Raw genomic sequence first — 27875 nt, 5'->3', positions numbered from 1 at the left:
CTACTACGATAATTAGGTGGTAAATGGCCATCCTCTGCCCACACCGCAATTCTGCCCCGCGGCGCCAGCAATTCGAGGGTAGCGCCAAGGAATTGCAACACTTTCGCAATGCACAGTAATGCAAGGCTAACAGATTTTGAACTTACTTGGCGCTAAATATGTGATAGCACAGCGCAATATGAGAATCAATTCAAAATATGGGGATTTCGCAAGAAACAGGCAGCTCAGAAATGGGTGGACGCACAGAGATGTGTGGAAAAGCGAAAAAGAGATCGCAAGGAGAGCATCCTCTACATTGATGGTGTCATGATCCCACAGAAAAAAATCCGTAAGGAGTTTTCGCGGCACTTCCCTACTGCACAAGAGCGTTATGGCCAAGGTAATATTCTCATATACTTGTAGTAGACAGAATTACTTATATTCAGCAGCACCGAGTCCAAAAACGCCAGAGGGATTTTACATTTGCACACCCCCTGCTATTTCGCCTAACAACTATCTGTTAAGTAGTCTCCCTTGGTTCCAGTTCCAGACCATCATTGATCCTGGAGGTATACTAGTTACGTCCCCTTATTCCTTATTGCTTACTTACAGCGCACCAGTCAGCCACTACCCAGATCTAGCCGGCATTGCAGCTGATTTGCTTGTCTCGTCTACCAAAACCGTCCCTATCTCAACATCGAACGCCCACGGCTCAAGAGACTCAACGCCTGGCGCATCTGGAGAAAATACGTCGCTTCTGGCTTCCTGGGCTACGAGTACGACGCTTACCGGGCGCGCCAATAGTATCCGGAACATCCATTCTCGTTTGCGTGCTGTACTGCCAGAGCAACTCGATGGAGAGTTTCCACCGGGCGTCAGCAAACCGCAGGGTCTTATCAAGCTGGGTGCAAGCCCTCAACAACTCAGTCTCGCTCTGTATTTGATATCGAACAACATGTTACCAGCTGAAAACACCAACACGATGATCGAATATCTTCAGCAGCAGAGAAACTTGCAACTCCTTAGGTCTCTACTCTCTACAAAAGCATCAGCAATTAAAGCTTTTGCAGAAAAGCTTCTCATAGCTGCCGCAAAAGTCGGTAATGGTATGATTATCCGGGAGATTCTCGAAGCTGGCATAGACCCAAATGTATGGGAGATGAGCGAAAGAAGGACACCTCTTTATTATGTCGTTGAAACGGGTAGTATTGAGTTGGTTGAAGCTCTTCTGGATGCCGGTGCAGATGTTAACGCCCAAGCAACCGCTGATGAAGAAGAAGAAGAAGTACTAGGGAGGTCTCCTCTCCAAGAGGCTGTCTCGACAAAAAACATTGAGTTAGTTCGATTTCTGTTAGCTGCAGGTGCAGATGTCAACGCCCCAGCCTTTCTTGATGAAGGAATGACCGCACTTCAAATTGCAGCCCAAAAAGACCACCCAGAGCTAGTTAGGATTCTTTTAGATGCTGGTGCAGATGTTGATGCACCAGCAAGTATTTGGGAAGGGACCGCCCTTTATCTAGCAGCTATGAACGGCAGCATTGAAGTAACTGATCTTCTTCTTATTGCTGACGCAGATGTCAATTATTTATCAGGATGTCAACCAGCACTTCAAGTGGCAGTTGAGGGAGGCAACATTGAGGTGATTCAAAGTCTGCTAGCTGCTGGTGCATGTGTTGATGCTGTAGGAGATGGATGTTATGGAATAACAGCCCTCCAAACGGCAGCTGAAGACGGCTATATTGAGGCGGTTCAAGTTCTGTTAACTGTGGGCGCAGATGTCAACGCCCCACCAAGTGCGTATGATGAGGGGAAAACGGCACTGCAAGCAGCAGCTGAGAAAAATCACTTCGAACTGGTTCAGATTCTTCTAGATGCTGGTGCAGATATCAATGATCCAGGAGCTAAGACACTCGGAAACCCTGCACTTACACGTGCAGCAGCAGCAGGGAACATTGAGATGGTACACTTTCTTTTGGCCGCTAATGCAGACGTAAATGTCCCAGGAAATGGCTATGCGGACACAACGGCCCTCCAAGCAGCAGCTCGGCAAGGCAGTATTGAGATGATTCGAATTCTGTTAATTGCCGGCGCAGATGTCAACGCTCGAGGAGATTCTCTGTTCGGAGACACAGCACTCCAAGCTGCAGCTCAGAGAGGCCACTTTGAGCTAGTTCAGATTCTTCTGGCTGTTGGTGCAGATGTTAATGCCCCAGCGGCTCGCAATCGAAGAACAGCTCTTCAGATATCAGCTGATGGAGGTAGTGTTACGATGGTTCAATTTCTTCTAGGTGCTGGTGCGGAAGTCAACGCTCCCCCGGCTTCTGCTGATAATTGCAGAAAATACTTCGATAACTTTGTAGGAACAGCTCTTCAGGCAGCAGCCAAGAGAGGTAATATTGAGATGGTTCAAGTTCTTCTAGATGCTGGGGCAGAAGTGAATGCTCCGCCGGCTTCTGGTCATGGAATAACTGCACTTCAAGCAGCAGCATACAGCGGGGATTTCAAACTCGTTCAATTACTTCTAAATCTTGGAGCAGATGCTAATACCTCAGCAATTCATCACAAAGGCACAGCTCTTCACAAAGCAGTTGCAGAAGACAACGTCAAACTGGTTCAACTCTTACTAGCTGCTTATGCAGATATTAACGCCCTCACAACTTGTGTTAATTATGAAAGAACAGTGCTTGAGACAGCAATTCAGAACAACAATATTAGGATGGTTCAACTTCTTCTAAATGCTGGTGCAGATATCAAAACCCCAGCACCTGATGATAAGGAGGTTAATTATGATAATTATAGTCGGAGAAGGAATGCCCTTCAAAAAGCAGCTGAGAAAGGCGATATTGAGATTGTTCAACTTCTCCTAGATGCGGGTGCGGAAGTTAATGCCCCGCCAGTCTCCTGGGGCGGGGTGACTGCACTTCAAGTCTCTGCAATCAAGGGCTATCTTGGGATCGCCCTGATTTTGCTCGATGCTGGTGCGGACGTCAACGCGCAGGGATCAAGGTGGTTCGGAAGAACAGCACTGGAGGGAGCTGCGGAGCACGGCCGGATCGACGTGGTCCAGCTACTATTAAATGCTGGTGCTGAACTTCATGGCTCTGGAAAGACGCAATACAGAAGAGCAGTGGAACTTGCATCAAAGCATGGCCATCATGCCGTTAGGAAGCTGATTCAGGCTCACCATGATTGTGGAAGAGATGAATGAGGTAGATTTTGTTATTTTTTTTTGGGTTGGAAGCTGATTGAGACCCTGGACTTGATTTGAGTTGGAGTCTGATCATGTATGTTCTTTTCTGATGAAAGATAACGAGAAAATGGCCTTCAGTATTGTTCAGCTTGAGACGGAGTCAAAATTTCCTGTTTCGAACAGAGTTGTTGTTATGCCGATCATTGGCATGCATAGTACAGCAGCTCTTCTTGATTCATAGCTAATAAAATTATATGAAAGACCGGTTAGACAAAACCACCATTTCTTTTCTTCGCAGACTAGCTTCAACATATCTCACCACCTTTGAACTGTCTCTTGTGACTGGAGATGTCCTACTATCTGAAATGATCTTATTCATCTAGTCTAAAAAGACATCACAAGACCACAGTACTTCCTTCTAAAACTCTCTTTCCTCCTGACCTAATACAATCACGAACAAAAATGATGACAGTATGTTCAATATATTACGTTTCAAAGAAATGTAAAACTGACAAGATTATCTACAGCACACGGCTTATAAGACAAAGAAAAGAAATGAGAAAGAGCGCATAAATAAAGATTAGAAAAGATATTTTAAATTAAATGTAGGTGCAACGTAGGGGGCTTCGTGTAAAAATTCCAACCAACGAGCACTCATACAGGTTGACATATCTGATTTCCTAGAGTGTCTGTGCGGGTGAAGAGTTAGATGGGAGGAGTGTCTCCTTGTGGCGACGAGTCGAGTGGAGCATGATCCACTATATATTCACAAATTGAAGCATCAAATCACTTATTCACAGAAAGCCTCGTCCTTTCCCCCAAAATTTCCTTACGTATTATCTCTCCCTTCCATGCCGAAATATATCTTGGCAGACTAACTAGGACCGATCTAGTTTCTCCCGGGCTTCGGAGCTGAAAGCGGAACCAAGTCCTCAAGTTTGCTGGGAATTGAATGATCCTCTCATTTCTGTTCGTCGCATTCACTCAGCTACATTCACTGCTTGATCGCAACTTGCTTCACTGTTCAATTTTCATCCAGTCCAATCACAACTCGTAAAAAACCATCTATGGGCCAGAACACAGTATCGTCTTCTATTCAATTCACTTCCTATGGACCAGTTCGCGCTTGCCATGTACACCTACTGACCCCTGGAATTGACTTGATTTCCTACCTGGCTCCAATCACAAATAGTGATAGCATCTGGCTACTGGCGCAGAGTCCGCCTTGAACAAAGGCGGACGGGAAAATAGCATTGATAGAAATATTGTGAGTTACTCTATGACTGCGACCTCACCTGCAGCTTGGGCTGAGACCATTTTTAGACTCACAGAAATTACTCAATCGAAGCGCGTCGATTGAGACAGCATCTCAGCTCAAGGAGCGTCAGTCCTTCAGAACACCCAGACACCATCGATCGTCTTCGACAATGAGCTTTCGCGACCATTCAGCCTATTCATCGCCACAAGTCTTAGAACCCTCGTCAACGTTAACGCTGACGTCGAATCTGATGGAGGACCAAACTAAAATGGCACGCGCCGCTGAGCCGGATAACATCGAATCTGTCGTGACTGGCCTGGGTGTGTCAGACGTGTTGGGGGACGAGCCTCAGATCACCCCAATAAGGGCTCGAAGTCCACCAACTGACAAGAATGCGCGAGATCAGAGTAAGATCATAATGGAAGAACCTGAAGCAGGCCGAGGGCGTGTCGAGGTAGTCAGAGCGGGAGCAGCTCTTTCTGCGAAAGCTGCCAAAAAGAAGAGGAGAAAGCAAAACATGGAAAAAGCGTCGCCAGCATTGAGTACTATCCGAGGATTCACACCTGGCGATTCAGGCGCTGAAGAATCTGCTCACGCAAGAGGTAGTCCAAAAGTCAAATCTCCTGTCCCGCGACCTCCACCCCTTGCAGGGGCCAGTCCTGGGATTCGTCCTGCTTCTCCAGCAGTCAGCAGTCTTAAGCTACAGCTTGATGCTCTCAATCTCGGTAGTCGACCTGGAAGCCGGTCAGCCTCTTTAGCACGAAGCAAACTTGGCTCTGAAACTCCGAGCAGCGAAATCAGCACGACATCTGAAACTGGCACGGAAGATGATTCGACTTCGGATATGATCAGTTATGAAGTGCCACTTGACCAAGACTTTGTCAACCCTTTTCTGAGTGAGAGTACGAATCCGAAGCCGAGTTCTCTGTCAACTATTTGTCCTGATCAGCGTGCTTCTTCAATGATGACCCGCAAGATGACGGCAGCAGATTTTACGACACTGAAATGTCTGGGGAAAGGGACTTTTGGTACCGTTCATCTGGTGAAGCAGCACTCATCAAATCGTCTATTCGCCCAGAAACAATTTCGCAAAGCATCACTTACCGTGCACAAGAAGCTTGTTGAGCAGACCAAGACCGAACGTTCTATTCTCGAATCTGTCAATCGACATCCTTTCATTGTCAATCTCTACTATGCTTTCCAGGATTGCGAGAAGCTGTACTTGATCCTTGAATACGCTCAAGGTGGTGAGCTTTTCCATCATCTCGAGATGGAGAAATTCTTTGGTGAAGACGTGGCTGCTTTCTACATGGCAGAGATGGTCCTCGCTCTTGATCATCTTCACCACAATGTTGGAGTCATCTATCGTGATCTTAAGCCAGAAAACTGCCTCCTTGACTCCGAGGGCCACCTCTTGCTCACTGACTTCGGATTGAGCAAAGTAGCGGTTGAGGATCCATCTACTCCTGGCAGTAGCCGTTGCAACAGCACGGGCATTGGCACGATTGAATACATGGCGCCAGAAGTGATTCGTGGTTCTGAACTCTCCTCAATTGGTCCAGGCTATGGAAAGCAATGCGATTGGTGGTCTCTCGGTGCTCTGGGCTTTGATCTTCTGACCGGGTCTCCTCCGTTTGGTGGTAACAACTATACCAAGATCCAGCAGAACATCGTCAAGCAGAAACTGAGTCTGCCATATTTTCTCTCACCAGACGCCAAGGACCTACTCACGAGGTTGTTACGCAAGGAACCAAACAAGAGATTGGGTGCGAAGGGAAAGCCAGATGTTGCAATCATGAAGAAACATCGCTTCTTCCGGAAGATCGATTGGGTAAAGTTGGAGAGACGAGAGCTCGAACCACCAATTAGACCGCTCATCACCGATCCCGAATTGGCCGAGAACTTTAGCACTGAGTTCACAAACTTAGGTGTCAGCCCCATCAGGGAACGGTTCACAGGAGGCCTCAGCTCGACTGATCCTTTCGGCGGATTCAGCTACGTGGCCAGCTCAAGCTTGCTGGAGGCCGGCTATCTGGGTGAGGGGGACGACATTTAACGAGGAGGGGAAGAGACAAGAGGCATTGACGGGGGCATTGAGTACCAAAGATTTTAATTATTCGTCTCAGGTGTTTTTTGGATATTGTTTTTCGGAAGGACTTGTAACCACACATACACATGCGCACATGGCAACGGCATTACTGGCCGTGGTACTTATCATTAGATAGAGAGCATAGAAGCAGACAGCGAGACATACAGCACAGTCTTTGCACTATTTATTTCGATTTCTTATTAAATCAGTACTCCCTGAGCTTTACGATGCCCTTCAATGACAATCGGACGAGAACGAACACGGGTGGCTGCTTATGCTTTCCAATTTGATATGAAAGCAATCTAAGCACTACGTTAAGTCAGACCTTGTTGGGCTGAACTCCCGTCCGATCATGTTGTACCAGATCTCCTTCCATTGTCTGTGATCTAAACCAAGATCAGAAGGAGATCTTGTACCACCGTCGCACGGGCTGCTTCGAGAAGTGCAATACCGGCCCCTAGTGTTTGCCGCAAGCCTGAATTCAGTTCGAGTGGCTTGTGCTTGACGGATCAGGCCATCATTTCCTGCGTTGGACTGATTATAAATATTACGAAAGATGACTTAACGTTAGGCCTAATATCCAGCCGCACAACGGGATGATTTGGAATCGGGCCAGCCAGAGTGAGCATGTTCCATAATGTCTACTACTGTACCGCTATCAGATATAGTGTCAGATAGAGTCTCCCTTAGCCGTGCTCTGCGAACGAGCGCTACAACACGATGGCAAGCTTGTCCCAAGCTTACTACGTAGGACTCGCCTGATTGTCCTATGATAGGGCTTGTGAACGGGGGGCTGGAGCGTCTCGATCAGTCGACGCCGCCGAGCAGAATTTTTCGGCCTAGAAATACCCAACTGACCCTTCTACGTTCTCGGATACTTTTCTTGTATCTGGATTCCAGAATCCCATAACGTTCCTACTTCTCTATCTTCTTTCTGCATTTGCGTTGTTAAAATTTATATCCGCTTTAGGACTCCCCTTTTCGTATCTGTGAGCCATTCCGTCGGCGTCTTCTCCCTACTGTCTGTCAAAAACATACCGACAATGGGTTCTGTTGGGAACACGGATACCATTGTCTCCTTGCCTGACAACCAGAATGCATGGTCTTGCAGCAGTCTTCCTGCTACAACCGATCGTAAGCCGGTGACGGAACAACATGTGTCTGATCTACGCAAAGCATTGAAGGAACTTGACGAAGGGTCCATCCTGCTTGTGCCGGGAGATGACGGATACGAGGACAGTTTGAGGAGGTGGAGTCGAGCTGCTGAGAAAAGAGCTGTGAGTGCTATCCCTACTATGCTGGATATGTCAAGATTCTTTCCAAGCTTTGATAAGGTGCTATGAATTCTGGTTCATTAGCATGATCTGGAATGAGGTTTTGTGCATTCAAATTTGTCTTTATACCATTCTTGCGAAATCCTCTCTTGAGACATGTAGGCCTCACGAGGACGCCAGTAAGAACAACGACTTCATGCGATGGTTCCAAGCTCGCTAGACTGCGCAGAGTTCGAGGAAGTTGAAAAGTGTGCAGATGTCGAGCGCTGAAATGATAGCTGGCGTCGTTTGATGAGCACCGAATTGGACCTCCTTCTACCATTGTCTTTCCAGGATTATCATGATCATCTTTCACTATCCAGTTGTTCGCTGAAGCTTGACATCCTGCTCACTGAACTCTTCCAAATCCAGGGTGCTGTCCTTCTCCTCAAGACTCCCTCAGCAATCGCCAAAGCGCTTCGATATGCCTCTGAACATACCATCGACCTTGCCGTCCGAGGCGGTGGTCACTCTACTGCTGGTGCCTCTTCCACGTCTGGCGGATTAGTTATCGACCTCTCCTCGATGCGCTCCGTCACGGTCGACTCCACCGCAAAAACCCTTGCCGTACAAGGCGGCGCTCAGTGGTCCGACGTCGATGATGCCGCATGGGAACATGGTCTTGCAACCGTTGGAGGGACGGTGGCCGACACTGGAGTTGGCGGCCTGACTCTGGGCGGTGGCTATGGTTGGCTCAGCGGCACGCACGGACTGGTCATCGACAACCTCATCTCTTGCGAAATCGTCCTCGCAAGCGGGGAGGTGGTCAGGGCCAGCAAAGACGAGAACGCGGATCTATTCTGGGCGCTCCGAGGCGGGGGCCAGAACTTTGGTGTCGTCACCGAATTCATCCTCCAAGCCTGGAAACAGGATAACGTCTGGGCCGGAGTCATGTTATTCCCCACCGAAAAACTGGCCGATATCCTTGACGTCCTGAACGAAATCATCCTCGAGATGAGAGGACGAGGTGCATGCGTCCTCGGTTTCAGCCGTCCCCCTCCCGCCGGTGGGCAGGTTCTGATCATCATCGCGGTGTTCTACGACGGCACCGAAGAGGAAGGCCGAGCGCGGTTTCAGCGGCTGCTCGATCTCGGCCCGATCATGAACACCGCAACCAGCGTGCCCTACAACAGCGTCAATCGCATGCTCCATGTCCCGCAGGGAAGACGCGTCAGCATGAAAGGCGCCTCCTTCACGCTGCCGCTGCGATTCGACTTTGTCAAATCCACCATGGACGCCTACGCGCAGTTCACGTCCGAAGTCCCGCACAGCCAGGAGAGTCTGTTGCTGTACGAGATCTTCGAACCGGGCAAGATCTGTGAGGTGGCGAATCACGAGATGAGTTTCGCGAACCGCGGGAGGAGGATGAATGCCATGGTGGGTCCCATGTGGACCAGTCCAGAGCATGACGCGAGGTCGCGGGCTTGGGCGAGGGAGGTGGCGGACATGTTCAAGGCTGAACTGTCAAGGAGTAAAGGTAGTGATGGAAAGGGGGAAGGGCTGGGTGTCTATGGGAATTATGATCGTGAGTTTTCTTTTTTCCTTTCTCTCCCTTCCTCTCGACCCTCTTTTCCACTCACTCACTCAATCTTCCAAACATCTTCCCCACCCATCTCTTCCAAACCCCTCCTATCTTATATCATGCTCTCTATCCTTTCTCCACCAATCGTCTCATCCTATCCTCGTGCTGGAATCAGACGCTAACCTCAGCGGTGGCGGTGGCGGCCACGGGCAGAATATGACGAGAAATCTCGCGATGTCTTCGGTGGTAATTACGCCCGGCTGCAGGAGTTGAAGGCTCGCTATGATGCGGGGAATATGTTCAATAAGCTCTTCTCGGTCGCTCCCGCGGTGTGAGGAGGATGGGAAATGGGGATGGAGTTGTTTTTTAGTAGAGTCAGGTAGAGTTGGTTGGTTGCCTTTGTTCACGCTCTGGGATATCATATAGTATAGTGTAATATACATCTCTACCACTCTCCCTCTGGCCGGGGCCACCTGGAGACACATAACTTATTTCCTACTCGCCCCGCTGGCACCACCAATTACCTCACACCACGCCGCTATGGCGATCTTGATACGTATTGGACCACACACTCCTCCGCGGCCTCACCAACCGCTGCAACCCGACATACGGCGTGTTAATCGGACTGACGCCGGTGAAGAGGAACATATCGTACAACCAGCCGCCGAACGCACAACCAAAAAACGGCGCCACCATCGGAACCCAGAAATAATACCCCCCCGCACTCCATACCTCGTGGCCATAGCCCAGGAAATACGACATGAGTCTCGGACCGAAATCGCGTGCGAGGTTGATAGCGTAGCCGGTCTCCCAGCCGAAGCAGGCGCCGATGCCGAAGATGACGAAGAAGGGGGCCAGGGGCGTCAGGTGGCCGGCGCCGAGGTTGCCGTCGTCCTTGAGCGCGTAGATGCAGAACATCAGGATGGCGGACGCGATGAACTCGCTGAAGAACATGCCCGTCTTGGTCATGAAGGGCGCCGGGTAGGTGCAGAAGATGCCGGCAGTGCTGGTGTTGGAGCCGGAGCCGGGCACGGTGCGTGTCGAGCGGGGATTTGTAGTTGGCGTAGACGACGCCGGAGGCGCACATGGCGCCCAGCACCTGGGCGACGAGGTAGCCGGGGAATTTGCGGAAGGGGAAGCGTCGGAAGATGCAGTTAGTCAGGGTGACGGCCGGGTTGAGGTGCGCGCCGGAGATGCCGGAGGTGTAGACACCGAGCATGACTCCTAGTCTTGAAGGGGTTGGATGTTAGGATGGTGGTTTTGAATATGGTCATGTTTTTGCGTGAGTGTGTACGCATGGGTTGTGCTTACCCCCATCCCCACGATATGGATTGATAGTCACCATTCCTGCCTCCGCTCAGCACGACTTGAGCGACGACGCCGTCGCCGAAGAGGATGAGGATGAAGACGCCGAAGAACTCGGCGAGGGGTTCGCGGAAGTAGCGTCTAATGCGACTCCAAGCTAGGTCTGGTTCTTCCTGGACGACGTCGGCTTGAGGAATTTCGTGGTTGATCAAGGGTCCTTTCTCGGTGTAAGCTGGTTGTCCTATTACGGATGTTCGTCTTCGATTGCCGTCGACGGGTGGTGCGAACGATTCTAGGTGAGTATTCCCATTATGATAGGTTGAGGTTTCCTTGTCGGATTCGGACATGATTGAAGGCAGGGTTAAGAGGAGAACGTAGAATAATGGAAAATTGAGAAACTGTTCCTTCTCCTGACCTCCTGCTGCTCACCTATCGACCAAGTGGGAGACCTCGGTAATATAGGTCCTTTGCTCGTAAAGCCGTGAGGAGAAGCAGACAAGGGCCCTTGGTCGTTATGCTCGTGGCCGGCGACATCGTTCCACAGCATTGGATGGTAGTGTAACACACCATGTGATGTGTTTCCTCGACCGGATAAATGGTGGAAAAGGGAAGAGATGCGACGTACGTGGTACTACAGATCCCAATCCAGGCTGTTCGTGTAACCCTCGTGCAGGTCACAGCAAATGGATGGCCTGGTTGAGATCTAGTTGCTTGGATTCTGATGCAGGATGGCCCAAGGGAGCCATGTTGAGGGAGGGGTATGCAAACAGGGAAGGAGGATTGGCTGTAGCGTATCGACCCTGGGATTCTCTCCGGATCAACTGTCGTGTCTCCTACATAGTAGGTTCGGTACCATGCTAGAGACGGAGAAGAGTCTCCTTGCGTAGAACAGCCCGAGTATTCATGCTCTGCTGAGCACAACAGTGGCTTCGGAGGGTGATTTCACTCTCGTCTTGGTGGGACCAACTTGGAAGAGAACGGAAGAGAACGAGCAAATTGGCTCTTCTATCTGTAAGAATCAGCCTGGAAACTAGAAGAATTCTAAGGAATCCCCACTCAATCAAAAGAGGCCCTTCCTGTGCTGTACTTCTACTTCTACTTCAACTTCAACTTGTACCACGTATGTCTGACTAGAAGATAGTTTCTGTACTGAATTTCCTGATTGGCTCCTTGAGCTAGCGCCGGCAGCCATAGACTAGTCTGACCCACTAAGACAAGTATCCTCGTTAGACGTTTTATCCTGAAAACTTCTATTGCGAGATTGCAGATGAATGATTCAGTGCTGCCAAACTGACCCCAATTACTGATCTGCATAGGGTAGGACCTTCAAACTAGACAGAGAATCATCATTTCTTCATTTTCTTTTTGGTCAAGTTACTCTTTTATATCCCTCCGTCGATAAGCTCCTCTCGCTCCTAGAAAACGAACCGAAGGCCTCCCATGCTGATGAGAATGGGATTCTATGTTGCGGCACAATCGACTCGTGGCTTGTCTGCCGACTCAATGGTAGCCCATGGAAGAGTGAGCGTCTTCGTAACAGACCCTACCAACGCCCTCTCGAACCATGTTCATGGATATTCACACCTTAGAAGATGACGACTCCCTTATCAACTTCTTTCGACTTGGACCCTTCGAACTGAATCTTCCTAGGATCATCAAATCCTCCCACGCCCCAAGACTACGGTTCTATGGGCCACCGGCCCACTCAAGGGGCATGCCAATAACAGGCTGTCTTGGGGAGAGACCAGGCGGCCGCCCTGGTGGGCCAAAAGGGGTTTACAGCCTGGATTGGCCAAGAACACTTATGGGACTGGTTGTTTCCTGCTCTACAACTTTGGTGTGATAAGCCTGTCATATCCAAGCATGGACTTCTTGCCACCGTGGCAAGATGACTTTGGAAGGCGTGCAACTCCATCACATCTCTTAAACCTCCCTCACCCATTCACTCCTGCCATTTCCTCCCTTGGACGCAGCGTAGAAAATCTAGTTACCAGACAGACAGACAGACAGACAGACAGACAGACAGACAGACAGACAGACAGACAGACAGACAGACAGACAGACAGACAGACAGACAGACAGACAGACAGACAGACAGACAGACAGACAGACAGACAGACAGACAGACAGACAGACAGACAGACAGACAGACAGACAGACAGACAGACAGACAGACAGACAGACAGACAGACAGACAGACAGACAGACAGACAGACAGACAGACAGACAGACAGACAGACAGACAGACAGACAGACAGACAGACAGACAGACAGACAGACAGACAGACAGACAGACAGACAGACAGACAGACAGACAGACAGACAGACAGACAGACAGACAGACAGACAGACAGACAGACAGACAGACAGACAGACAGACAGACAGACAGACAGACAGACAGACAGACAGACAGACAGACAGACAGACAGACAGACAGACAGACAAACACAGACAGTCTGAGAGGTGCGAACTGGCCTCTGCACTCCTCGTCTAAAGTGATATGATATGATATGATAGATATAGCAATAGCTTGCTACAGAGCAGATAGGTGGGTAGGTCAGGGTAGGAGAGAGATTGGATGAAGGGGTGGAAACTGGGGATTGAGGCTGACTATTTTTCCATCGCCAGAAAAACCGCTCGCTGCAGGGTAAAATACGAAATGTGATGGGATATCGAGTAGAGGCAATATGGTTGAGAACCCGGGAGGGGGTCAGCTTAGTTCAATTTGGGGGACCGCTATGCTATACGTTTGGACATGCTGAGGACAATGAGCTGAAGGATGAGATTGGAGAGGCAGACCATTTTTAAGGAGTGTTCAAAGCTTTATTTTGTAATTGCCGAGTATATCCATTACTTACTGCTTGGATTCATGACAGATCGCTTTTTCACGGGTCAGGAAAATGGATAATAACAGCGCGGTGGAATTCTTAACTAATTTTTTTTTTCTTTCGCTGGTGAAGAGCAAGGGGTGTCGCTGTAGTGGACTGAAGATCGGGTAGGTAGATATCCCAGTTGGAAATGCCCTGACTGCTTGTTCCAATCACTAAGAGGAGGAAAAGATGTGCCAGCCCATTCAGGGAAGCTGGGTAAGAAAGGATATTTGGTATCCACGTCTCTATAATGTACTTCTTCTCTGAAGGTCGCACCTCATCAAGAAGCTGTTGACGATTATTCTGAAGCTCTTGACTCGTAGAGCTCTTGACGTAGATCCAGCACAGATCTTGTAGAATATCGATTTGGTTCTTTTTATAGCCTGACGTTCGAGATCGCTTTAGCATCGCTTGAACAGCATGCCAGTCGCAGCTCTGTAGAATCGCGTTTGGGAAGACTATAGACACAGCTGTGATGAGGCCAGCAGCTTGATCTCCGATAACAACACGACAAGGAGGTATATCGTCGGCGAAGCATTCGCGTTTGAGGCATTCAAAGAAGAAGACCAACGACTCCGTACTTTCTGAAGAGCAGTAGCTGAAGGCTACAGGAAATGTAGACCCAGAATTCGTGATACTCACAGCAGCGAGAAGAGATAGACGAAGCTCATTTGTATTAAAAGTACCGTCAATAACAAGGACCTGATCTGCAACAAAGCGCTGAGCTATCTTAAGCTGTTGAGAGTGAGAAAACCAGATCTGAATGAGCTGTTTGCTCGTCACTTTGCCCTCATTATCATATTCGAAGTTGAGTCTCTCATGATGGACGAATTTGGCATCATCGAGAGTCTTGAGAAGGCCTTGAATCGACTCTGAATCTCTCTTATCAGCCGACTGCGTTCGGACGAGGTTGTAGTACTTCTTTGAGCTCAACAGACACCATAATCATCACAATCGAGGATGTTTCGACTCAAAGAGTAAGAGATGACCTTCGTTCGTTGATTTACAGCTGACGTAACCAGCTGTTGATACTCGAGAATGAGCAGCTGGTTACTTTCTGTTGAACGTACAGGGCCACTGATTGATGTTGTTGGTCTGTGCGCCAAATAGGGGCGCTTTTCTGTCATATATCTTGTTTCTGCGCCCTGCGCCTTTTTGAGAGAGAACAGAGCCATTCCTTCTGACACTTTCGTACATTAGAGGTTTATTAACAAGACGATGAGAATGATCGATTTCAGACGCAGAGAGACTATATCCTTTGACGTCAGATTCACGCTTGTCTATATCCTTGAATGAGCAATAAGTATATCATGTACAGCCCTTCTGCTTGTTGCTGTGGCGCCTCGTTTTCTGTTACTGATTATCTTGCCCTCAGAGTTCTTAAGAACGCTCTCCGAAAGTCTACGCTGATTCCGAGTCTCATCGTCATGATGAATACACAGAAAGCGTTTAGACGGCGTCAACGCTTAGCCTGTGCCACGAATAACGACGGCGAAACCCTGAGATACTGCGAAAACCTGGAGGCGTTGAAGACAATGCTCAAACGAGCTGAATACCTCACCTGTAGGCGGTGATAAAGCCACAATGAGGGGTGACTGTTGATGAAGCGCTCCAAGCGCAGGCCGACTATGGGCAGGGCAGCCTACGGAGGCTATCCATGAGGTATACATGGCCAGAGCAACTCAACATCAAGAAATCTATCTCAGAATACTAATCGGGGCAACAGAGAGGCTTCAAGTCACGAATGGCAGTGGAATGGGCAATGTGGAATAATACTGAGGACTTGCTCATACAAATTACTACTGTGTGATCACGTGGATTCATACCGGACTGCCAAGGGCCGGATAATGAGGCGCTCGAAAATGGCTGTTGAGTATGGCTGTCCCGGGTCAAGCCGTAATGGTCGCTATGGCCTAACTTGAGACATCTCTAGCTAACCCATTTTCAAGTTTCATATGCATGATTCAGTCGTGAGACCATTCTGCTGGTGTTCGTGCTGCCCTCTGAAACACCCTAGTGGAAGCATATGCAACAGAGCTTGTCTCCACATTGATCATCCCGTTAATGAGAATTCGACCTTTACTGTTTTTGATCGTTTTCTCTTCTATCTGAACAGCTACCTCCTCAGTACTGCCCCATCAATCAAGATAATATCTCCGCCTCTAGTTTTAATATTACAATATTTTCCCTAGATTGATCTTTGCCCTACCAAAGTCATGGGGCAGCACAGGAATCGAAAGAGGGATGAAGAATCTAACGACAGTGATCCTGGACCTCCAGAACAGCGAAGGCGCCCTTAACAACAGGGAACTCTATCAATCAGACAATTACAACCAATTTCTCGAGGTATTAGCATCGCTCAGAGACCAATCTCGGGAATATCACTTACCGGAGAAGTTTACCAGCCTGCTCAGACAAGCTCGGTTGTACAACAGAACGTCCATACTGCGCTTGCAAGCAACAAAGATGACTCCCAGACTCCTCAAAGCAGTTCTTGTCGTCGTCGGCAGAATGCCCACTTGAACGTCAAAATAAGAAAAGATGGGCGACTTCCACGAAAAGATTCCTCTACAAAGCCAAACATACAGAATGCGGCTCGGGGGGGGTCACAAGATCCTCTAGGTGTTCGTAACAGGCAGCACGTTGACCCATCTGCACTCACACGAACGATGGCAAATCAAACGGAGCCTACAGGTGCAAACAGGGCGCGAAACTGGCTTGTAGGTGAAGGTGCCCAGCCACCAGGTGGAGGTAGCCAAATGGCCCGACATGCAAGACCCCGACTTGCTTGGAATTACACCGCAGAGCTAACTGGCAACCAAGTTTTAAAGCCGAGTTGGCCAATGTGGGCGCCGCCCTCTCAGGCGGATCAGAGACGCAGTAGGGCATGTTTACGCGCCAGGCTCCGAACAGATTTTATGATTGCACCAAAAGGTTCAGGGCAGCTAAGGCCGACTATGAGAACCTTTCTAGAAACCCTTATAAACAACTATAACGCTGAGAGACCTGGATCGCATGATATGGAAATGCAGGGAGAGTCCGGGGACGGAAACAAGTGGACAGTAGAGGGCGAACTTTCTGCGCCTTTTCATTCTAGGTCGTCATACGGTAAGTTATTAATTTCCATACTGAATCGGTCGTTTTTCACTGTTTTCCTTAGCAGCTAACTTATCAATGCTTTAGAGAAAATCAGCCTGGAATCGCCATGGTTCGATATGTGGAATACTGATTCAAGTTGGCAAGATAATGTTCGTGGGACTTGGGCGTACCTACATCGGTGCTACGAGATCCAAAGAACGCCCAACCGCAATAACTTTATCACTGTACAGGGCCTACTTTACAGGTTAGAAGTATGGAAACGAGTCGCTCAAGCCATTGTTCATTTCGAACCAGCTCTGAGATATTTGCAGCACGGCGAGTCTGAAAACCCTGATCCTGGTGACCTCTTGAAGGCGAATTGGCGTGATAACCCTTGTTTAAAAGGTGCCGGCATTAATCAGCCTCAATCTATTACCCTTATTGAAGCGCTTTTCGATGAGCAAGATCCGTTTTTGGAACTGTCTGACTCGTCTGGTTGGCCTTTATATGCACTGTCGGCATTGATGGGCAGCAGGAAGGACGAAAATGGGAGGGCATATACTGAGGACTACTATTGGCAGTTTGGACAAGAGCCCAAGCACTTTATATTTTGCAACCCTCCACCGCTAATTTCGGCTACTGATGCAATCTGGTGGCTTGATCTCGTATCATCCTTCGTTTGGGTAGCTGGAGTATGTGAATCTGCGGAAGAACTGCAAAGATACAACACCGACGTGTTGGGTCTGGATAACTTCCTATATGGGAGCGAAAGGGTCACTGTTTCCAACATGGCGCGTCTGCATATGAACAGGCAGACAGGCGACCCGTTTCGTACATCTAGAATGAGGAATTCCAATCTAGGAACACCCCGTTGACGGCTCTGATTTCGAGCGATCGATCAAATCTATCAAGGGAAACAGAAGGGTACAGAAAAGGATATTCTTAGATCGTCGGCTCCAAGGCACAGCCACTGATACGTTTTGTTGTAGGAAAAACCTCTAAATCTGGCCTTGATAGAATGTTGGTTACAAGGCTATCCTCTTAGATCACTTCTAGGAATGTTAAGGCAAGGAGACCAGTTTCAGTAGCTCATGTATAAGAATGGAAATGATCAGTTCCTGCTCATGACAAAACTAGCCTATGGTCACAAGGGCAATCTGGTCTCCAACGGCATATAATAGAGGTTTGTCGCATAACAGCTTGTCGCACAACGATCTGCATTAATGATTTCCTCAGAGCGACTCAATACCAATCGTTGGAAGGCTTAACGGAATGTGCGTTAATTCATCATAATTGAAGTATGTGACTAACTCAAGAATTAGTCTTTACGCGTTATGTACTCTGTACAGGCCACTAAATTATTTGGCTCTGACTAAAGATTTGCTTCGTCATAGATTTGCTGTTCAGCACCGACAGCAGATCCCAAAGAGGTAACATAAAAACCGCTCCTGTATTGACTACTATCTGGTTATCATGTCTCTGGAGTCTGCTATGAAAAGTATATCTACCAGTTAGGTTCGAAACCTAAAAGCGTTGTCTTTTTGGTGGAGTGGTAGATATACGGTTCCTCTTCTGGTAGACTGATTCTGATTTCTGTCACTGTTGATTTGATTTCGCTTCTTCGATTACTTGATTGATTGATGCTTATTTTGACAAGCTGCTGATGCGCCTGGCTCTAATCAGAGGACTAGAATCTTGGAAATGACCATAATGAGTGAGTGATTCTGTGCTCACCAATGTCCTCCAGATGATTGGCCCTGAAATCCATCAGGAATGTAAAACACCGTGCGGACTGGAAACTTCAAATCTAAGGATGGCCGATAGAACTATATTCAGCAAAGATGACGTGATTACGGCCCACACATTCGAAATGTGGATCAAACGATCGGAAAGGGCTCATAACTTCTGATCGGAACCCACTCCGAATTGGTCCAGGTATTAGAGACTTTGGGCTGCAGCAAGTCTCTTGGACGCTCCGGTTGAGAGATGTCTAGGAGCTTGTTCCAATTCAGGGCAAGAGTTATCTGGTTACTATGCCACTGTCGACATCCTAAGATCTTGATCGAATCTAGCGCAAGACCAATCTGGGTCCGGTGCTACTATGGAGACACATCATACTAGCGCAAGCTCAACATGATCTAGGACAATTGCTTCAATCGATAGTCGACCACATGATGTATTTTCTCCCTGAATAAGGGGCTAAGAGAAGGGTTGGGAAGAAGGCTTGCGGATGATTGGTCTGACAGCCAAAGACTGCGTTTGAATAGAGCATACGCCGAAGGTGAATGAGGCAGTTGCTCAAAAATATATTGAACAAGTGAAAACTTTACAGTACACTAAGCGCATCTCGAGTATGCGGGCGCGGTGATCTTCAGCAGAAGGACGTAAGTTCTCCAGTTTTCTGGTCCTTCAACAGACTTTTATGGTGCTATAGCATTCCATTTTCGGGATGTCGGCGTTGTCAAATATCTGAAATAATGCCTCACGATGGCGGCATTTGGGCTTGAAGAAGTATCCAGGAAAATGGGATGGCGCGGGAGGTGGGTCGGGAATGTTTAGAAGAAGGTAAGAAAGCGTATTAGGTGGGAGCCGGCCAGCGCTGTACTAGGAGGGGGAATATATGAACCCCCACTGGTCATGCAGAATCTCCCATTGAGTGAGCTTGAAGTCATCTATCATCATGAAATCTCTTGCCGTTGCTGCGATTGCCACTCTCCTGACCACCGCTCCGTCGTTCACAAGAGCCTTGTGCCCTTTCAAGCGCGAGGCTGGTACTGGCAAAGGAGACATCGACCTGGCATCTGTGAATCCGAGCAAGCTCCGACAGATTCTTGAAAAGCGGGATCTCCGCGATGTACCCGTTAACCACGAAGATGAACCGGGTCTCAACAAGAGACAGTTTACCGCCTTCAACGAAAATCAGGAAATCGACGTTTCAGGTGTGCATGCCTGGACACCACCGGGGCCAAATGACATGTACGATCATAATATTTGCAACGATGAGCAAGCAAGGCTGACCAGATACAGCCGAGGTCCTTGCCCTGGACTCAATGCACTCGCCAATCACGGATACCTTCCACGAAGTGGTGTGGTCGGGCTTGTACAAGGCGCAACTGCGGTGCAGCAGGTGTATGGTCTTGCATTCAGCTTCGCCCTTCCACTGAGCCTCTATGCAACTCTCGTTGACGGTGATCCAATAGCACAGACTTGGAGCATTGGCAAGGCTCCGCCTCCGTTACTGGGCTTGCCTATCATCGGTAATGGTGATGGGCTCAGTGGCAGTCACAATAAATACGAAGGAGACGCTAGTCCTACCAGAGGAGGTCTTTTCGGACTATTGCCTTAAGATAAAGCAAATCACTGACTGGTACAGACTATTACTTAAATAGCGGAGATGTGAGCACTCTGCGCGTTCCATTGTTCAAAGCTCTTTACGACCTCGCAAAGGATGACCCTGTACCAAACTATGATCTCAGAGTCCTGTAAGCGCCTACCTGTCATCTCAGGACTACTTGACCTCCGCTCTGACGAATGACAGGGCCAAGCATCGCAAGTACACTTTAGAAAACTCTATTAGTACCAACCCATACTTCTTCTGGCCCCCATTTGCAGGACCTGCAGTGTCCAATGCAGCTCACACTTTCATTCGTATGGCAACCATCATCATTCTCAATATGTTTGCACTGATAAATCCCAGCCGCTCTGATGTCCAATCATTCAGCCGAATACCCCAACGGCATCCTGGATAAAGAGACCCTCAAAGATTTCTTCGCAATAACAGAGAATCCAGACGGCTCTCTCTCCTACAGGCCCGGATACGAGCGCATCCCATACAACTGGTACCGCCGACCCCTCGGCCCACAAAACGAGTACACTACCCTCTCCTTCGCCCAAGACCTAGTCGTCCTTGCGCAAACCGCCCCCGGCGTTGTCGCCGTTGGCGGCAACACCGGAACCGTCAACTCCTTCGCCGGGGTCAATCTAGCCGACATCACCGGTGGCGCCTATAACACGCAGGACCTGCTCAACCCTCGGAAATTTGTCTGCTACTTCTACCAGATCTCGCTCGCGGTCGTGCCGGATATTTTGAGGAGCAAGCTCCTCGGCACTGTCCTAGCCACGGCATTGAACCTGTTGCAGAACCAATTGCAGCCGTTTATTGACCCGAATTGTGCCAAGATCGCAAACTATAACGATGATTTTGCGGCGCAGTTTCCTGGGGCGGCGCTGCCTTGAGTGTTGGCGGGTTCAGGTGCATAGTAGGACAGAGGAGAGGGTTGCAGTTGGATGGATGGTAGGTGAATGTTTAGGGGAGGGGGGGAACCATCAAAACTGATGCGAGTATACGGAGCGGATTTTGAGCGAAGATCACTACCACTCTTTTATGTTTTCCTTAACGTAATCTTGTCTTCGTTACGAATTTGCTGATGAAAGTTGCTGATGAAAGTAACTACTGCGTAACCATAGGTAGTTTCACAGATACATACTCTACGTGGGAGGCCCACCCCGTCATGCTAACAGAGCCTATTTTCTCGCTAACATGGTAGTCAACGCGACGTAATTCGTCTTTTGGGATGTCACGGGATGTCACAGGAAGATCGTCGTTGGTCGAGGACCTAAAGACTGGGTGGAACAGTGTTCGCAATGTGTCGACTATCCCGTCCTGCTCCACCAGTTCTATGCTTATTCCTCTCAAACAGCAGCTAAGAGAGTTAGACTTCTGGGAATAACGGACTGTATCTGGCGATTACTTGTTTTATTTACATCTCAATTAGCGACCACGAAGGACCTGTGGATTCGTTAGCGAATTACAGTGCTGAGAACGGATACCGTACATCTATATCTCCCTGACAGTTGTAGTTCACCGCGTGTGTTAAACAAGGACCAAACCAGATTATAATGGAGGTATTTCTTCCAAAGTCCTGCAAGATACTCGTCATTCACGAGGGGCTGTAGTGACTTTGCAACACCAGCGATGGCAATGAGCCTATCTTCAGGCTAAGAAAGGATATTTGGTATCCTGCACCGAATCTTGGTAGGGATTATTCATAAAAAACCTGGCCAATAGGCCCTCTCAGCAGTTCAACACAATGCTACTCCGTATGGTACGGAATACTTAGCTCAAAAGAAGACATTGTGATACTCCGTACGACGTCAAGATACTGCAGGCAGAACGTCATAAGCTTATCAGGTTCTTCATAGTCAGGATATACAGAGAACTCCGTACACCTGCCAAGATTAACCGCCAAAGGGTCCTGCTTCAACATCAGAATGGGTGATCAATAGCGCCAAATGAGGCGTGCTACACCCATCTGCCCGCGGAATGCTTAAGCTGGCTGGCTTCCTCAGCCTCGTCAGATGTCAACCAAAATGGGGTCGGTGAAGACTCTCCTTTGATCTTAGGCTCAGTCTCTCGATGGCTCATGGGATAGTAGACAAGTTTTGAGAACGAGAACGATCGGCTTCGCGCACAACTACACAATCTAAATAACAAGATAGCAAGCTCTCAAATATAAATCCTCTTCACATCTTTTCATATATTCTCTTCACGTTTTCTACTTCCATCATGGCTTCAGTTATATCTACGCTAGGGAAGTCCCGCTACAGATACGAACCGCTCCAGTTTGCGGACGAAATACGTTTACTCCAGCTCTCTGGCGGCCCCGAACGCAAGAGGAAGCCGGTGTCCTGTGAAATTCATCATGTCCGACTCAGCCAGAACCCGCCTCCATATCATGCGCTGTCGTATGTCTGGGGTTCCCCCGACAAAACCTTCGCCGCCCACTGTGAGGGCGGTCAGACATACATTCCAGTCACAAAGTCCCTCCACACAGCATTGTTAGACATGGCCGTTCCTGGCACTGGATACAACATCAAGACTGGGACAATGAATGATATGCAGAAGCCAGAGGAATCGCCGCTGTACTGGGCTGATGGCATCTGCATCAATCAGGATGATGTTAGCGAACGAAATCAGCAGGTCCTCCTTATGGGAGACACTTACCGCAAAGGTCACCGCGTGATCACGTATATTGGTGAAGGCAACGAGGAACAATGGCTAGGAATCATCTTTGGCGTCCAGCTCCAGCAATATGTGCATAAAAGATACCCTAGGACTCCAGATCCCCGGATTAAAGATCTGGATAGGCTGGAAGAAGCCGGTCTCCCGAATAGGTCGGACCCTCAATGGCGCTACTTGAGGGACGTGCTTTCCCTCCCATGGTCGAGTCGAATGTGGATCGTGCAAGAGACTATTTTGAATAAGAATATCATGATGCAGTGTGGAGGCCTCCAATTTGACTGGTCCGTTCTGGGCGAAATGAGCATTTTCGCCTCCCGAGGATACATCCCTTTCTTGGCCATTACCGACGAAGACTCGCCCAATATTGGACTACCCGCTTCAAGTCCGGACCCTATGGATAAAATGTTCATGCTCCGAACCCAGGCAGGCGTCGCCAACTATCAGAGATTCAGCTGCATGCGCTTACTACTTAGCATGTGTCATACGCTCAAGAGCACAGATCCCCGAGATAAGGTTTACGCTTTGGCAAACGTTGCGAAAGACTGGGATGAACTCGGGATCGTGCCCGACTATTCCTGCCCCGTCTGGAAGCTCTACACTGATATAGCATTCCGCATCATGAAACGGGAGAGGTCCTTGACCCTTCTAGCTGCGGCTTCCTTTGCGCAAATATCGTCTGATCTTCCCTCCTGGGTTCCCGACTGGTCGAATCGCCCGAAGGCTGGCTATGCAATGGACACCAGCAATGAGAACAACTTAATACATGCCGCTTCCGGTGCTAGTCCGGCTGTGATTGATTACGATGAGTCGAGCCGCTCTCTCCGGGCAGCGGGCGCCGTGATTGACAAAGTGGAGTTCTTGTCCGAAGTCATTGGTGCTGCACAGTTCCGAAGGAAGCCTCTGTGGTTCGAGGACACGCTGAAAATGGTCAAAGACTCCTCTTCAACACCCATAAGGCTGGGAGGATCAAGGACTGAAATGGAAGCCCTATGGCGGACCTTGATCATGAACGTAGCCGCTATGGAACGACTCAAGCCAGACGTTGAGGCGCCATCGGACTACGGCTCATACTTCGAGGCATTTATCCGCCTGCAGGCGGGATTGGCCGCCATGGAACAAGGAATCGACCATCGCGTCACGCAGACTGAGTATGAAAAGGCTTTGGCGTTCGACAGGGCATTGACGAAGCGGGTACGCAGTCGCTCCCTCTGCAAGACTGAAAAGGGGTTTCTGGGGTTGGTGCCGGAAGGCACTCGTAGTGGAGATGACATCTGCATACTTCTCGGTGGTAGAATGGCATACGTATTGAAGAAAACCGGCAATATCACGAGGTTCGGAGGCGAGGCTTACATCCATGGGTTGATGAAGGGCGAGGCACTGCAATCAGTTCAAGCTAATATCGAACTGATTGTCATCAACGCCTAGGAAGAATATCTTGATTGGTAGAATGGTTGATTGAGGAATGTGACAGGACGAAGCAAGTTCAACAGAATAGCTAAGCTCTTAGTCTCAATTCCCTGACCTAGAGCAGATGAATACAAGCGCGTGGAAGTCTTCAGTCCGCTCACGGATCTCAACCACCTGCTCCAGCAGTCTCACTGCGTGCTTGACTTTGCTATAATTCGCCAAGGTTCCCGGCCCTCAGATCATACGGCCTCGCCGACACATTCATCACGTTTCTTGCGACTTCATTGCGATGATAATGCGTTGAATTGACGGAAGTTACGCTGGGCTTCGGGCATCCCTCGACACTGACGAGCATGAATAACCTGGCCGAAGTGCTGAGACTGCAAGGCAAGTACGAGGAGACGGAGGAAATGCATGGACAGATACTGGGGCTGAGAAAGCTGGTGATGGGGCTCGAGCATCCCGATACACCGACGAGCATGAACAACCTGGCGAAGGTGCTGAGGGATCGAGGTAAGCATGAAGGGGCCGCGGCATTGCGTAGTTCCTCCTGTTCCGTAAGTGAACGTCTGCCCCCATGCGCGTATAACAAACTAATCATCCTAAGCTGACCCGCACCTGCTGCTACGAGCGCCAAACGTACAGAATGTTGAGGGTAATACGCCACTGCAATTAGCAGCAGCACAACAAGAAATCATGCCAGGAGATCTCAGAGTCTGTCAGAAGCATACCACGATGAGTATGCAGATAAGCCAGCCGTATCGCTGCGTACGAGCCTGCCAAAGCCCCAAAAGCTGCGATGATCTGGGTGCCAAGGCGTGGTCAAGATGCGGTGCAGGATACCACAACATCCACACCCCCATCTTGACCTCTCCTAATTCCATTTTCGCTTTAAGACCTGAGCACACGTGACTGTAACCTGAGCGATGAATAAGCAGCCTTGAGCTGTGGCTGTGCAAGGCTCTTCCGAGCCTGAGCAGCCCTGAGCATCGACTGAATTCTACCTTGATGGGCCGGATTCTGGGCCTTTCGCAACTCGGAGAGCCCAGATTCGGGGTGTTGGGTTCTAATTCCTGGGCCCTATTACTCGTGTATACTTGCCCTTCAAGTGGTCTGAGCCAAAGGTTGCCGCCTAACGTGATAAGCCTAGGTGTACAATAGACCCTAATAAGTAACAAATTTTATCTGACGTATTCGGTCGTTAAATGCATTAGGCTATCAAATGTACTACTTTTGACTTGGCATTGGCTTGACATAACGTCCTTCGATTATAAGCAGTTACTATTCATTTAATTAGAGGATAGAAGTATCGAAATAGCTCAAATAGATAATGGCTATAGCGGACTAATATTAGGTTGAGGACACATCAAAATTTTAAAATTCAAAATCGGAATTTTGAAACTCCGTACTAACTCAACACACCAAGGGTCCATATAGATTTCTGAAAACCTTACTACTACTAGTAAAATTTGTGATGGATGGAGTATCTCCTCTGCTATGGCGCAGGAAAGACACGGGACCAGCCACGCACTCGGATAGCAGCACTCGGATGGCAGCGCCGATGGCGTATCCACAACGGCACGCGGAACTCTTGCCGTCAAGCTACTATGCCGCCGATAGAGGCATCCGTACGGCACGTGGCTCCCCGTACGAGTACCATAGAACAGGAGATTGATACGACCCCTTTAGGGAAGTACAATCTCCTCCAGAGGGAAGCTACCGCTTCTGGCCCTGCAGATACTCCGTCGGATCCTCCGCGCAGGTTAACTAGTAGCACCCCTTGTGTTCGATGGAGGAGTATATAGAGTAGAGCGCTGGCCGCACTGTAGATAGACTCCTCAGCTTACGTTTTAGCAATCTATGGACTATTGACTTGTTCTAGTTCCGAGCCATTGCAAAATTATTATACAAGCTTATAGAATTAATTATGATTTATTATTAAAAAGAGACTTGAATAAGAGTATATTTATATAATAAATAATAAGTAACTATGTTTAATATATTAATTATTAGGGCTCAACTAGTTAAGACAAGTCTTAACTAGAAGCTGGGTCCAAAGGGTTGGTTGGGGAGAACAGGAAGTGCAGTGAACAATGCTCATGAGTGCTTACCTTGATCACCTCTGATCATTGCTCATGAGTGCTTACCCTGATCACCTCTGATCATTGCTCATGAGTGCTCACCCTGATCACCTCTGATCATTGCTCATGAGTGCTCATCCTGATCACCTCTGATCATTACGTTGTCCAGGTCTGACCATGTGTGTAGTTCAGGGTCCAGTCCTGTCCAAGTCTGTCATAGTTCCTTCGCAGAGTGCCAGGCAGCTCTGTAGTGCCTGTCAGTGCTTGGCATGTTCACGTGCTGTAATATTAATCTCTCCTTTTATTATTTTTTTACTTTTATTTATAATTAGTTATATCTTATTAATAATAATTAAAAGTAGATTCTTTAGTATTAGAGGTTCCTATTAGTTAGGAGAGCAGAGTCTGTACCCTCTAGCCTTATTAGAGTCTATATCTTTGCTTTTACTTATATTATATTTATAAGTATTATAAGTAAGTATAACTAAGTATAAATAACTATAGTAATTTATATCTTAACTAAGAATTAGGTTTGTGTAAGGGATCACGAATAAAGGCAAAAGCTCTTGATTAGCTACCTATTGATAAGGAGACGAAACTTAAGAGTTTCATGATATAAGGGGGAAGTACAGGTTATTTGTACCCGTCTCTATGCCTCTATCTTTCCTCCTGAGCCGTGCCTTTATCCTTCCTCCTGAGCTGTGCCCCTAGTCCCTAAGGACATTCCTAGTGACATGCCCACTATCACGTGACGCCGCACCAAGACATTACGTGTTGACCTGAGGCTGTGGCCCAGGTCTCTATGGGTTCTACCCCATGACATCACCCCCCCTTTTCTGTCGTTTATACTCATCTAGGGCGACGGTATCCTCCAGAGCGGAAGCTGGCTCCCACGACGGTCTTAAGTAACCTTTCTATTTGACTTTATATTGCTTTTAACAGCGGTGTATCCTTTCCCTTAGAATTGTCTTTATCTCAAATTCCTTTTTCTTATTAATAATTATTAATAGTGGCTGATAGTCTTTTAAGCGCTATAAAGAGAGGGCGTTATTAGTTGCTAGTTAGAGCAGATTAATGTTAAATACGTTATATATATTAGTAATGTTAAGGCGATAGCTTTGCAGTCCAACTATCTTTATTATAGTATACTTTGCTACTCTATTATTTAACTTCTTAAAGAGTTAATTTATTAAGATATTCTTTAAGGATAATTATACCTTGTTACTAACTTTATATATTAGTTAAGCTTTTCTATATTAATTTATTTATAATTCCTATTCTTACTATATATTAATTATAACTAACTAAGTCTACTTTATTATTTACTTTAATTTAATTATAATATTATTAGCTTTTTAAATTAGAGTTATTTTTTTACTTATACCTTTTAGTTTAAATCGCTTTAATAGTTTTAGATAGTATCTATATCCTAGAAAGAATAAGCTAGTCCTTATAAAGGTAGAATTTTGTTTACTAAGTACTAATTTTATAATAAGTAAATTCTTTACTTAATTATCTTAATTATAATTAATAAGTTATTATAATATAATCTTAATAAAGAAGTTAAATAATAAAGTATACCTTTATTTAACAGAAGAATAAATACTTAGTAAGACAAAGTAATTAGTAACATCTCAGACTACCTAGCAGAGAAAGAGAATAATAGCGACAGCAACACGCGAGTATTACACATACTATACGAAGTGCAGGAGCTGCTAGAGGAAGGAAGAGGGCAGGACGCTAGAGGCGCCTGAGATGAA

The 27875-nt window shown here is 47.9% G+C and overlaps 8 protein-coding genes across 8 annotated transcripts; 6 read left to right on the top strand and 2 right to left on the bottom strand.

Annotated features, from left to right (window-relative positions):
* Window positions 1-23: 23 nt before the first annotated feature.
* EPUS_04299 (uncharacterized protein) lies at window positions 24-3187 on the top strand (the record flags this gene model as incomplete). Its single annotated transcript, XM_007788211.1, has 4 exons — window positions 24-115; window positions 168-379; window positions 429-548; window positions 600-3187. 4 exons carry the CDS (start codon window positions 24-26, stop codon window positions 3185-3187), a joined length of 3012 nt encoding a protein of 1003 aa, XP_007786401.1.
* Window positions 3188-4596: 1409 nt separating this feature from the next.
* EPUS_04298 (uncharacterized protein) lies at window positions 4597-6483 on the top strand (the record flags this gene model as incomplete). Its single annotated transcript, XM_007788210.1, has 1 exon — window positions 4597-6483. One exon carries the CDS (start codon window positions 4597-4599, stop codon window positions 6481-6483), a length of 1887 nt encoding a protein of 628 aa, XP_007786400.1.
* Window positions 6484-7559: 1076 nt separating this feature from the next.
* EPUS_04297 (uncharacterized protein) lies at window positions 7560-9686 on the top strand (the record flags this gene model as incomplete). The annotated part of the gene is made up of 3 exons (XM_007788209.1): window positions 7560-7793; window positions 8202-9354; window positions 9565-9686. The coding sequence occupies 3 exons, from the start codon at window positions 7560-7562 to the stop codon at window positions 9684-9686; spliced, it is 1509 nt and encodes a 502-aa protein (XP_007786399.1).
* Window positions 9687-9876: 190 nt separating this feature from the next.
* Window positions 9877-11003, bottom strand: EPUS_04296 (uncharacterized protein; the record flags this gene model as incomplete). The annotated part of the gene is made up of 2 exons (XM_007788208.1): window positions 9877-10450; window positions 10663-11003. 2 exons carry the CDS (start codon window positions 11001-11003, stop codon window positions 9877-9879), a joined length of 915 nt encoding a protein of 304 aa, XP_007786398.1.
* A 2581-nt stretch (window positions 11004-13584) lies between these two features.
* On the bottom strand, window positions 13585-14702 carry EPUS_04295 (uncharacterized protein; the record flags this gene model as incomplete). The annotated part of the gene is made up of 2 exons (XM_007788207.1): window positions 13585-14399; window positions 14468-14702. The coding sequence occupies 2 exons, from the start codon at window positions 14700-14702 to the stop codon at window positions 13585-13587; spliced, it is 1050 nt and encodes a 349-aa protein (XP_007786397.1).
* Window positions 14703-19285: 4583 nt separating this feature from the next.
* Window positions 19286-20841, top strand: EPUS_04294 (uncharacterized protein; the record flags this gene model as incomplete). The annotated part of the gene is made up of 5 exons (XM_007788206.1): window positions 19286-19581; window positions 19633-19928; window positions 19979-20087; window positions 20144-20253; window positions 20303-20841. The coding sequence occupies 5 exons, from the start codon at window positions 19286-19288 to the stop codon at window positions 20839-20841; spliced, it is 1350 nt and encodes a 449-aa protein (XP_007786396.1).
* A 1330-nt stretch (window positions 20842-22171) lies between these two features.
* On the top strand, window positions 22172-24052 carry EPUS_04293 (uncharacterized protein; the record flags this gene model as incomplete). Its single annotated transcript, XM_007788205.1, has 1 exon — window positions 22172-24052. The coding sequence occupies one exon, from the start codon at window positions 22172-22174 to the stop codon at window positions 24050-24052; it is 1881 nt and encodes a 626-aa protein (XP_007786395.1).
* A 335-nt stretch (window positions 24053-24387) lies between these two features.
* EPUS_04292 (uncharacterized protein) lies at window positions 24388-24946 on the top strand (the record flags this gene model as incomplete). The annotated part of the gene is made up of 2 exons (XM_007788204.1): window positions 24388-24547; window positions 24642-24946. The coding sequence occupies 2 exons, from the start codon at window positions 24388-24390 to the stop codon at window positions 24944-24946; spliced, it is 465 nt and encodes a 154-aa protein (XP_007786394.1).
* Between the last annotated feature and the right edge of the window lie 2929 nt (window positions 24947-27875).

This window comes from Endocarpon pusillum, assembly GCF_000464535.1.
Source record: "Endocarpon pusillum Z07020 unplaced genomic scaffold C713767, whole genome shotgun sequence".
NCBI classification, from domain to species: Eukaryota; Fungi; Ascomycota; class Eurotiomycetes; order Verrucariales; family Verrucariaceae; genus Endocarpon; species Endocarpon pusillum.
Note: the sequence above shows the minus strand (reverse complement) of the source record. Positions and strands in the feature narration are given on the sequence as shown.